Source organism: Trichomycterus rosablanca, chromosome 4 (genome assembly GCF_030014385.1).
Source record: "Trichomycterus rosablanca isolate fTriRos1 chromosome 4, fTriRos1.hap1, whole genome shotgun sequence".
Taxonomy (NCBI): Eukaryota; Metazoa; Chordata; class Actinopteri; order Siluriformes; family Trichomycteridae; genus Trichomycterus; species Trichomycterus rosablanca.
The window spans coordinates 54,317,769-54,330,991 of NC_085991.1; the positions used below are offsets into that span (position 1 = coordinate 54,317,769).

At 40.5% G+C, this 13,223-nt stretch overlaps 1 protein-coding gene across 2 annotated transcripts in view; it reads left to right on the plus strand.

Annotated features, from left to right (window-relative positions):
• greb1l (GREB1 like retinoic acid receptor coactivator) overlaps positions 1 to 13,223 on the plus strand; it is a 77,537-nt gene that overhangs the window by 11,024 nt on the left and 53,290 nt on the right. For both annotated transcript variants that reach the window (XM_062994549.1, XM_062994550.1), the window contains exons 2-6: positions 7,119 to 7,239; positions 9,093 to 9,252; positions 9,402 to 9,578; positions 9,662 to 9,838; positions 10,902 to 11,078. In XM_062994549.1, the coding sequence (XP_062850619.1) occupies positions 9,096 to 9,252; positions 9,402 to 9,578; positions 9,662 to 9,838; positions 10,902 to 11,078 (688 nt within the window). In that variant the 5' untranslated portion in view covers positions 7,119 to 7,239; positions 9,093 to 9,095. The remainder of the gene's footprint in view (positions 1 to 7,118; positions 7,240 to 9,092; positions 9,253 to 9,401; positions 9,579 to 9,661; positions 9,839 to 10,901; positions 11,079 to 13,223) is intronic.

Sequence of the window (13,223 nt, forward strand, 5' to 3'; positions counted from 1 at the left end):
AGAAGCTGTGGTAGCTCTGTAATTAGCTATAGTAACTCATATAGAAGCTGTGGTAGCTCTGTAATTATCTAAAGTAACTCATAAAGAAGCTGTTGTAGCTCTGTAATTAGCTACAGTAACTCATATAGAAGCTGTGGTAGCTCTGTAATTAGCTATAGTAACTCATAAAGAAGGTGTGGTAGCTCTGTAATTAGCTACAGTAACTCATAAAGAAGCTGTGGTAGCTCTGTAATTAGCTACAGTAACGCATAAAGAAGCTGTGGTAGCTCTGTAATTAGCTATAGTAACTCATTTAGAAGCTGTGGTAGCTCTGTAATTAGCTGTAGTAACTCATAAAGAAGCTGTGGTAGCTCTGTAATTAGCTACAGTAACACATATAGAAGCTGTGGTAGCTCTGTAATTAGCTATAGTAACTCATATAGAAGCTGTGGTAGCTCTGTACTTAGCTGTAGTAACTCATAAATAAGCTGTGGTAGCTCTGTAATTAGCTACAGTAACTCATATAGAAGCTTTGGTAGCTCTGTAATTAGCTGTAGTAACTCATAAAGAAGATGTGGTAGCTCTGTAATTAGCTACAGTAACTCATATAGAAGGTGTGGTAGCTCTGTAATTATCTACAGTAACTCATAAAGAAGCTCTGGTAGCTCTGCAATTAGCTACAGTAACTCATATAGAAGTTGTGGTAGCTCTGTAATTATCTACAGTAACTCATAAAGAAGCTCTGGTAGCTCTGCAATTAGCTACAGTAACTCATATAGAAGCTTTGGTAGCTCTGTAATTAGCTATAGTAACTCATAAAGAAGCTGTTGTAGCTCTGTAATTAGCTACAGTAACTCATATAGAAGCTGTGGTAGCTCTGTAATTAGCTACAGTAACTCATATAGAAGCTGTGGTAGCTCTGTAATTAGCTACAGTAACTCATAAAGAAGCTGTGGTAGCTCTGTAATTAGCTACAGTAACTCATATAGAAGCTGTGGTAGCTCTGTAATTAGCTGTAGTAACTCATAAAGAAGCTGTGGTAGCTCTGTAATTAGCTACAGTCACGCATAAAGAAGCTGTGGTAGCTCTGTAATTAGCTATAGTAACGCATAAAGAAGCTGTGGTAGCTCTGTAATTAGCTATAGTAACTCATAAAGAAGCTGTGGTAGCTCTGTAATTAGCTATAGTAACGCATAAAGAAGCTGTGGTAGCTCTGTAATTAGCTATAATAACTCATATAGAAGCTGTGGTAGCTCTGTAATTAGCTACAGTAACACATAAAGAAGCTGTGGTAGCTCTGTAATTAGCTACAGTAACTCATAAAGAAGCTGTTGTAGCTCTGTAATTAGCTACAGTAACACATAAAGAAGCTGTGGTAGCTCTAATTAGCTGTAGTAACTCATATAGAAGCTGTGGTAGCTCTGTAATTAGCTACAGTAACACATAAAGAAGCTGTGGTAGCTCTGTAATTAGCTACAGTAACACATAAAGAAGCTGTGGTAGCTCTGTAATTAGCTATAGTAACTCATATACTGTAGAAGCTGTGGTAGCTCTGTAAAAAGCTACAGTAACGCATAAAGAAGTTGTGGTAGCTCTGTAATTAGCTACAGTAACTCATATAGAAGCTGTGGTAGCTCTGTAATTAGCTGTAGTAACTCATATAGAAGCTGTGGTAGCTCTGTAATTAGCTACAGTAACACATAAAGAAGCTGTGGTAGCTCTGTAATTAGCTACAGTAACACATAAAGAAGCTGTGGTAGCTCTGTAATTAGCTATAGTAACTCATATAGAAGCTGTGGTAGCTCTGTAAAAAGCTACAGTAACGCATAAAGAAGTTGTGGTAGCTCTGTAATTAGCTACAGTAACTCATATAGAAGCTGTGGTAGCTCTGTAATTAGCTGTAGTAACTCATATAGAAGCTGTGGTAGCTCTGTAATTAGCTACAGTAACTCATATAGAAGCTGTGGTAGCTCTGTAATTAGCTACAGTAACTCATAAAGAAGCTGTGGTAGCTCTGTAAAAAGCTACAGTAACGCATAAAGAAGATGTGGTAGCTCTGTAATTAGCTATAGTAACTCATATAGAAGCTGTGGTAGCTCTGTAATTAGCTGTAGTAACTCATAAAGAAGCTGCGGTAGCTCTGTAATTAGCTACAGTAACTCATATAGAAGCTGTGGTAGCTCTGTAATTAGCTATAGTAACTCATATAGAAGCTTTGGTAGCTCTGTAATTAGCTGTAGTAACTCATATAGAAGCTGTGGTAGCTCTGTAATTAGCTACAGTAACTCATAAAGAAGCTGTGGTAGCTCTGTAATTAGCTACAGTAACTCATATAGAAGCTGTGGTAGCTCTGTAATTAGCTGTAGTAACTCATAAAGAAGCTGTGGTAGCTCTGTAATTAGCTACAGTCACGCATAAAGAAGCTGTGGTAGCTCTGTAATTAGCTATAGTAACGCATAAAGAAGCTGTGGTAGCTCTGTAATTAGCTATAGTAACTCATAAAGAAGCTGTGGTAGCTCTGTAATTAGCTATAGTAACGCATAAAGAAGCTGTGGTAGCTCTGTAATTAGCTATAGTAACTCATATAGAAGCTGTGGTAGCTCTGTAATTAGCTACAGTAACACATAAAGAAGCTGTGGTAGCTCTGTAATTAGCTACAGTAACTCATAAAGAAGCTGTTGTAGCTCTGTAATTAGCTACAGTAACACATAAAGAAGCTGTGGTAGCTCTAATTAGCTGTAGTAACTCATATAGAAGCTGTGGTAGCTCTGTAATTAGCTACAGTAACACATAAAGAAGCTGTGGTAGCTCTGTAATTAGCTACAGTAACACATAAAGAAGCTGTGGTAGCTCTGTAATTAGCTATAGTAACTCATATAGAAGCTGTGGTAGCTCTGTAAAAAGCTACAGTAACGCATAAAGAAGTTGTGGTAGCTCTGTAATTAGCTACAGTAACTCATATAGAAGCTGTGGTAGCTCTGTAATTAGCTGTAGTAACTCATATAGAAGCTGTGGTAGCTCTGTAATTAGCTACAGTAACACATAAAGAAGCTGTGGTAGCTCTGTAATTAGCTACAGTAACACATAAAGAAGCTGTGGTAGCTCTGTAAAAAGCTACAGTAACGCATAAAGAAGTTGTGGTAGCTCTGTAATTAGCTGTAGTAACTCATAAAGAAGCTGCGGTAGCTCTGTAATTAGCTACAGTAACTCATATAGAAGCTGTGGTAGCTCTGTAATTAGCTATAGTAACTCATATAGAAGCTTTGGTAGCTCTGTAATTAGCTGTAGTAACTCATATAGAAGCTGTGGTAGCTCTGTAATTAGCTACAGTAACGCATAAAGAAGCTGTGGTAGCTCTGTAATTAGCTACAGTAACTCATATAGAAGCTGTGGTAGCTCTGTAATTAGCTACAGTAACGCATAAAGAAGCTGTGGTAGCTCTGTAATTAGCTACAGTAACACATAAAGAAGCTGTGGTAGCTCTGTAATTAGCTACAGTAACACATAAAGAAGCTGTGGTAGCTCTGTAATTAGCTATAGTAACTCATATAGAAGCTGTGGTAGCTCTGTAAAAAGCTACAGTAACGCATAAAGAAGTTGTGGTAGCTCTGTAATTAGCTACAGTAACTCATATAGAAGCTGTGGTAGCTCTGTAATTAGCTATAGTAACTCATATAGAAGCTGTGGTAGCTCTGTAATTAGCTACAGTAACTCATATAGAAGCTGTGGTAGCTCTGTAATTAGCTGTAGTAACTCATATAGAAGCTGTGGTAGCTCTGTAATTAGCTACAGTAACTCATATAGAAGCTGTGGTAGCTCTGTAATTAGCTACAGTAACTCATAAAGAAGCTGTGGTAGCTCTGTAAAAAGCTACAGTAACGCATAAAGAAGATGTGGTAGCTCTGTAATTAGCTATAGTAACTCATATAGAAGCTGTGGTAGCTCTGTAATTAGCTGTAGTAACTCATAAAGAAGCTGCGGTAGCTCTGTAATTAGCTACAGTAACTCATATAGAAGCTGTGGTAGCTCTGTAATTAGCTATAGTAACTCATATAGAAGCTTTGGTAGCTCTGTAATTAGCTGTAGTAACTCATATAGAAGCTGTGGTAGCTCTGTAATTAGCTACAGTAACTCATAAAGAAGCTGTGGTAGCTCTGTAATTAGCTACAGTAACTCATATAGAAGCTGTGGTAGCTCTGTAATTAGCTGTAGTAACTCATAAAGAAGCTGTGGTAGCTCTGTAATTAGCTACAGTCACGCATAAAGAAGCTGTGGTAGCTCTGTAATTAGCTATAGTAACGCATAAAGAAGCTGTGGTAGCTCTGTAATTAGCTATAGTAACTCATAAAGAAGCTGTGGTAGCTCTGTAATTAGCTATAGTAACGCATAAAGAAGCTGTGGTAGCTCTGTAATTAGCTATAGTAACTCATATAGAAGCTGTGGTAGCTCTGTAATTAGCTACAGTAACACATAAAGAAGCTGTGGTAGCTCTGTAATTAGCTACAGTAACTCATAAAGAAGCTGTTGTAGCTCTGTAAAAAGCTACAGTAACGCATAAAGAAGATGTGGTAGCTCTGTAATTAGCTATAGTAACTCATATAGAAGCTGTGGTAGCTCTGTAATTAGCTGTAGTAACTCATATAGAAGCTGTGGTAGCTCTGTAATTAGCTATAGTAACTCATATAGAAGCTGTGGTAGCTCTGTAATTAGCTACAGTAACTCATATAGAAGCTGTGGTAGCTCTGTAATTAGCTGTAGTAACTCATATAGAAGCTGTGGTAGCTCTGTAATTAGCTACAGTAACTCATATAGAAGCTGTGGTAGCTCTGTAATTAGCTACAGTAACTCATAAAGAAGCTGTGGTAGCTCTGTAAAAAGCTACAGTAACGCATAAAGAAGATGTGGTAGCTCTGTAATTAGCTATAGTAACTCATATAGAAGCTGTGGTAGCTCTGTAATTAGCTGTAGTAACTCATAAAGAAGCTGCGGTAGCTCTGTAATTAGCTACAGTAACTCATATAGAAGCTGTGGTAGCTCTGTAATTAGCTATAGTAACTCATATAGAAGCTTTGGTAGCTCTGTAATTAGCTGTAGTAACTCATATAGAAGCTGTGGTAGCTCTGTAATTAGCTACAGTAACTCATAAAGAAGCTGTGGTAGCTCTGTAATTAGCTACAGTAACTCATATAGAAGCTGTGGTAGCTCTGTAATTAGCTGTAGTAACTCATAAAGAAGCTGTGGTAGCTCTGTAATTAGCTACAGTCACGCATAAAGAAGCTGTGGTAGCTCTGTAATTAGCTATAGTAACGCATAAAGAAGCTGTGGTAGCTCTGTAATTAGCTATAGTAACTCATAAAGAAGCTGTGGTAGCTCTGTAATTAGCTATAGTAACGCATAAAGAAGCTGTGGTAGCTCTGTAATTAGCTATAGTAACTCATATAGAAGCTGTGGTAGCTCTGTAATTAGCTACAGTAACACATAAAGAAGCTGTGGTAGCTCTGTAATTAGCTACAGTAACTCATAAAGAAGCTGTTGTAGCTCTGTAATTAGCTACAGTAACACATAAAGAAGCTGTGGTAGCTCTAATTAGCTGTAGTAACTCATATAGAAGCTGTGGTAGCTCTGTAATTAGCTACAGTAACTCATATAGAAGCTGTGGTAGCTCTGTAATTAGCTGTAGTAACTCATATAGAAGCTGTGGTAGCTCTGTAATTAGCTACAGTAACACATAAAGAAGCTGTGGTAGCTCTGTAATTAGCTACAGTAACACATAAAGAAGCTGTGGTAGCTCTGTAAAAAGCTACAGTAACGCATAAAGAAGTTGTGGTAGCTCTGTAATTAGCTGTAGTAACTCAAAGAAGCTGCGGTAGCTCTGTAATTAGCTACAGTAACTCATATAGAAGCTGTGGTAGCTCTGTAATTAGCTATAGTAACTCATATAGAAGCTTTGGTAGCTCTGTAATTAGCTGTAGTAACTCATATAGAAGCTGTGGTAGCTCTGTAATTAGCTACAGTAACGCATAAAGAAGCTGTGGTAGCTCTGTAATTAGCTACAGTAACTCATATAGAAGCTGTGGTAGCTCTGTAATTAGCTACAGTAACGCATAAAGAAGCTGTGGTAGCTCTGTAATTAGCTACAGTAACACATAAAGAAGCTGTGGTAGCTCTGTAATTAGCTACAGTAACACATAAAGAAGCTGTGGTAGCTCTGTAATTAGCTACAGTAACTCATAAAGAAGCTGTGGTAGCTCTGTAATTAGCTACAGTAACTCATAAAGAAGCTGTGGTAGCTCTGTAATTAGCTACAGTAACACATAAAGAAGCTGTGGTAGCTCTGTAATTAGCTACAGTAACACATAAAGAAGCTGTGGTAGCTCTGTAATTAGCTACAGTAACTCATAAAGAAGCTGTGGTAGCTCTGTAATTAGCTACAGTAACTCATATAGAAGCTGTGGTAGCTCTGTAATTAGCTACAGTAACACATAAAGAAGCTGTGGTAGCTCTGTAATTAGCTACAGTAACACATAAAGAAGCTGTGGTAGCTCTGTAATTAGCTACAGTAACTCATAAAGAAGCTGTGGTAGCTCTGTAATTAGCTACAGTAACTCATATAGAAGCTGTGGTAGCTCTGTAATTAGCTACAGTAACACATAAAGAAGCTGTGGTAGCTCTGTAATTAGCTACAGTAACACATAAAGAAGCTGTGGTAGCTCTGTAATTAGCTACAGTAACTCATAAAGAAGCTGTGGTAGCTCTGTAATTAGCTACAGTAACTCATAAAGAAGCTGTGGTAGCTCTGTAATTAGCTACAGTAACACATAAAGAAGCTGTGGTAGCTCTGTAATTAGCTACAGTAACACATAAAGAAGCTGTGGTAGCTCTGTAATTAGCTACAGTAACTCATAAAGAAGCTGTGGTAGCTCTGTAATTAGCTACAGTAACTCATATAGAAGCTGTGGTAGCTCTGTAATTAGCTACAGTAACACATAAAGAAGCTGTGGTAGCTCTGTAATTAGCTACAGTAACACATAAAGAAGCTGTGGTAGCTCTGTAATTAGCTACAGTAACTCATAAAGAAGCTGTGGTAGCTCTGTGATTAGCTCTGTAAATATTGATGACCGATTGTGTTACCTGTGCAGGTGTGCTTGAGGTGTCGGTGATGATGGACAGGTGAATGATGGGAAGATTTATAAGACATCTTAGCCAGTGATGGAGAGAAGGTGATCCATTTTCTTCACACCTGGAGAACATCAATCAAGGGTACAGTGAACCTCATACAGCGTCCACATACTTTTTTCGATACTTTAGTTCATTCTGACTAGCATGTTTCACTCGCTAACCTTTTTTCCTGGCGATGCTAACAGCCACCGCGTCTGGCCTTGCAGCTAGCGATACGACAAGGACGCCAGCGTGGTGTTTTCTCTCCGTGTTTAACTTATGAAGCTTAAATCCAGGTGGAGCTCAAGGACGCCAGACATCTCTTATTTTCCATCGCTCGGCTTGTTTAGTCTGCACCACCGAGGCTGAATATACACACCAAAAATATATGGACGCCCTCTTGAGCTTGGCATTGATCAAACACCATCAAACACAATCAGCATTTATCATCCACCACCATGGAACACCATCAAAACCATCAGCATCCATCATCCACCACCATCAAACACCATCAAAACCATCAGTATTTATCATCAAACACCATCAGCATTCATCATCCACTATCAAACACCATTAAAACCCACCAGCATTCATTATCCACCACCATAAATCAACATCAAAACCATCAACATTCACCATTACTACCATCAAACCCCATACAAACCACCAGCATTCACCATCAACCACCATCAAAACCACCAGTATTCATCATCCACCACCATAAAACACCATCAAAAACCATCAACATTCACCATTACTACCATCAAACCTCATACAAACCACCAACATTTACAATCATCTCCATCAACCACCACCAAACACCATTAAAACCATCAGCATTCATCATCAACCACCACCAAACACCATTTAAACCATCAGCATTCATCATCAACCACCACCAAACACCATTAAAGCCATCAGCATTCATCATCAACCACCACCAAACACCATTAAAACCATCAGCATTCATCATCAACCACCACCAAACACCATTAAAACCATCAGCATTCATCATCCACCATCAAAACCACCAGCATTCATCAACCACCACCATCAAACACCATCAAAACCACCAGCATTCATCATCCACCACCATCAAACACCATCAAAACCATTAACATTCACCATTATTATTATCAAACCCCATACAAACCACCAGCATTCATCATCAACCACCATCAAACACCATCAAAACCACCAGCATTCATCATCAACCACCACCAAACACCATTAAAACCATCAGCATTCATCATCAACCACCACCAAACACTATTAAAATCATCAGCATTCATCATCCACCATCAAAACCACCAGCATTCATCATCAACCACCATCAAACACCATTAAAACCACCAGCATTCATCATCAACCACCATCGAACACCATTAAAACCACCAGCATTCATCATCCACCACCATCAAACACCATCAAAACCACCAGCATTCATCATCAACTACCACCAAACACCATCAAAACCACCAGCATTCATCATCCACCAACATCAAAACCATCAGCATTCACCATTACTACCATCAAACACCATACAAACCACCAGCATTCACAATCATCCACATCAACCACCACCAAACACCATTAAAACCATCAGCATTCATCATCCACCACCATCAAACATCGTCAAACATCATGAAAACCATGGAGGTTGAGTGGAGTGGGGTTGGGTGGTCGGCTCCATATCAATGCACATGTTTTTGGAATAGGATGTTCAACAAGGTCAGTGTTAGGTGTCCACATACTTTTGGCCATATATAGGTGCATTTCTGGCCAGCGAACATCACTGTCATTTCTTTAACAATTCTGAATGTTATCAGCACAACAGCGCCCCCTGCTGTATGGTACAGATCTGTGTTGGAATCCACCGCCGGCTGGTGAAAAGAATGATTTTTAATTCATTCATAATTATCTAAAAATACGTTTGTTTTTTTATTTTGTTTTAGATCATGGGGAATTCATACGCAGGGCAGCTGAAGTCGGCGCGTTTCGAAGAGGCGCTGCACAACTCCATCGAGGCATCGCTGCGCTCCAGCAATGGAGATCCACAACCCATTTTCACCCAGCTTTACCTGGAGCCTGACCAGTACAGCACCAGTCTGGACGGTGAGCTTGAACTCCAGCCCTCGTCCTTTAATTTATCGAAACATATGATGTTCGTACAGCAAGAAGGTTCCGGTTCCTCCAAAGCTGGAGAACTTGTGGGTATCTCAGCGGGGTTCTTCACTTCTGACCTCCTGACCTTTTGATTCCAGACATTAAGTCCAAGATGGACCTGAGCATCAGGTCAGATGAAAGTGGACACGTCCGGATGAACTGCCATTCATCCAATAGGCTGGACGACATGGACGACGACGTGGAATCAGACACCAGCAGCCCACCGCTGCCGTACCTACAGGCCCCGCCCCCGGACGGCTGCTGCACTGTAGACGGTACCAAGATCCCTACCAATCAAACCAGTTTCATTTAAATCACGTGTTTTTGGAACTGCAATTTTGTTTCTCTGGTTCCTCAGGGTTCTGTCAGGCCGGGAAGGATCTGCGCCTGGTTTCTATGGCAGCAGCACCTATTGAAATCCCAACGGGGTTCGAACTGGTGGGCGCCAAATCTCCCAGCATTCCCGAGCAAATCCTGGTGTGCGCCGTGGACAAACGCTTCCTGCCGGACGAGAATGGGAAGAACGCACTTCTAGGTATTATTTACTACGGTTCAGTGTCCCCGGGTGGCGAGGAGGTCTACGCTTGACCACTGGACGCCCGGGTTCGAGCCTCAGTGGTGCCACCTGCCTGGTTGGGTGCACCACAGACACACCAGATTTGGTGTTGCTATGATGACCCCTAGTGTCTGGTTATGGCTATGTAATACTCGAAGTATAGCGTAGAAATCTGCCCCCGGCTGGTGAAAAGAAGAGCTCAGTGGCTTAACACGTGTCCAAAGGGGACTGTTGTAGGCGGTGAGGAGGGGAACTGGACATGTGTAAATTTTTAATTCAAATTCTAGTGTTCAAAGGGCATCACACTACATAAATGCCAAATAATTGTGATGTCATAAATGCCAGATATTTTGTGATGTCATAAATGTCAGATATTAGTGATGTCATAAATGACCGATATTTTGTCATGTCATAAATGTCAGATATTAGTGATGTCATAAATGCCGGATATTTGTGATGTCATAAATGCCAGATACTTTGTGATGTCATAAATGCAGTATATCTGTGATATTTTGTCATGTCATAAATGTCAGATATTAGTGATGTCATAAATGTCGGATATTTGTGATGTCATAAATGCCAGATACTTTGTGATGTCATAAATGCAGTATATCTGTGATATTTTGTCATGTCATAAATGTCAGAAATTAGTGATGTCATAAATGCCGGATATTTGTGATGTCATAAATGCCAGATACTTTGTGATGTCATAAATGCAGTATATCTGTGATATTTTGTCATGTCATAAATGTCAGATATTTGTGATGTCGTAAATGCCGGATATTTGTGATGTCATAAATGCCAGATACTTTGTGATGCCGTATATTTTGTGATGTCATAAATGCCGGATGTTCTGTGATGTCGTAAATGGCGGATATTTTTTCTGATGTCATAAATGACGGCTATTTTGTGATGTCATAAATGCCGGATATTCTGTGATGTAATAAATGCTGGATATTTTATGATGTCATAAATGACGGCTATTTTGTGATGTAATAACATTCCCGTATATGTGTGTGTGTGTGTGTGTGTGTGTGTTTAGGCTTTTCGGGGAGCTGTGTGGGTTGCGGTGAAAAAGGGTTCCGCTACTTTACTGAGTTTTCCAACCACATCAACCTGAAGCTGAGCACCCAGCCCAAAAAGCAGAAGCACTTAAAGTACCACCTGGTGAAGAACCACCAGGGGGCGCTGTGTAAGGGGGCACTCATCTGCTGGAAAGGTACTGTCTAAAACATCAATACATCCTTTCATCCATCCATCCAACCGCCTGTCCAACTATTTATCCATTATCTGTCCATTCATCTAACCATCCAACTGTCTATCTGTCCAACCATCCATCCAATAATCCATCCATGTGTCCATCTGTCCCATTATATGTCTGTCTATCTGTCAATCCATCCCTCCAACTGTTTGTTCGTCCATCTATCCATCCAACCGTCCGTCCATCCAACTAACCATCTAGCTGTCCGTCTGTCTATCCAACCAACCATATGTCAATGCGGGATATTTGTGACGTTATAAGTGCCAGATATTTTGTGATGTCATAAATGCAGGATATTTTGTGATGTCATACATGCAGGATATTTTGTAATGTCATAAATGCAGGATATTTTGTGATGTCATAAATGCAGGATGTCCGTCAGTCCAACCATCCATCCAACCATCTGTCCATCCATCTAACCATCCAGCCAACTGTTCGTCCAACCATCCATCCATATGTCCGTCCATCCAACAATCCATTCATTATTCCATCCATCTGTCTGCCTGTCCATCCAACCAACCATACATCTGTCCATCCAACCAACCATACATCTGTCCATTCAACCAACCATACATCTGTCCATCTGTCCATCCAACCAACCATACATCTGTCCATCCAACCAACCATACATCTGTCCATTCAACCAACCATACATCTGTCCATCCAACCAACCATACATCTGTCCATTCAACCAACCATACATCTGTCCATCCAACCAACCATACATCTGTCCATTCAACCAACCATACATCTGTCCATCCAACCAACCATACATCTGTCCATCTGTCTATCCAACCAACCATACGTCTGTCTATCCAACCAACCATACATCTGTCTATCCAACCAACCATACGTCTGTCTATCCAACCAACCATACATCTGTCCATTCAACCAACCATACATCTGTCCATCCAACCAACCATACATCTGTCCATCTGTCCATCCAACCAACCATACATCTGTCTATCCAAACAACCATACGTCTGTCCATCCAACCAACCATACGTCTGTCTATCCAACCAACCATACGTCTGTCTATCCAACCAACCATACGTCTGTCTATCCAACCAACCATACGTCTGTCTATCCAACCAACCATACGTCTGTCTATCCAACCAACCATACGTCTGTCTATCTGTCCATCCAACCAACCATACATCTGTCCATCTGTCTATCCAACCAACCATATGTCTGTCTATCCAACCAACCATACGTCTGTCTATCCAACCAACCATACGTCTGTCTATCCAACCAACCATACGTCTGTCTATCTGTCCATCCAACCAACCATACATCTGTCTATCCAACCAACCATACGTCTGTCTATCCAACCAACCATACGTCTGTCTATCCAACCAACCATACGTCTGTCTATCCAACCAACCATACGTCTGTCTATCCAACCAACCATACGTCTGTCTATCTGTCCATTCAACCAACCATACATCTGTCCATCCAACCAACCATACATCTGTCTATCCAACCAACCATACGTCTGTCTATCCAACCAACCATACGTCTGTCTATCCAACCAACCATACGTCTGTCTATCTGTCCATTCAACCAACCATACATCTGTCCATCCAACCAACCATAAATCTGTCTATCCAACCAACCATACGTCTGTCTATCCAACCAACCATACGTCTGTCTATCTGTCCATTCAACCAACCATACATCTGTCCATCCAACCAACTATACATCTGTCCATCCAACCAACCATACATCTGTCTATCCAACCAACCATACGTCTGTCTATCCAACCAACCATACGTCTGTCTATCCAACCAACCATACGTCTGTCTATCTGTCTATTCAACCAACCATACATCTGTCCATCCAACCAACCATACATCTGTCTATCCAACCAACCATACGTCTGTCTATCCAACCAACCATACGTCTGTCTATCTGTCCATTCAACCAACCATATGTCTGTCAATCCAACCAACCATACGTCTGTCTATCCAACCAACCATACATCTGTCTATCCAACCAACCATACATCTGTCTATCCAACCAACCATACGTCTGTCTATCTGTCCATTCAACCAACCATACATCTGTCCATCCAACCAACCATACATCTGTCCATCCAACCAA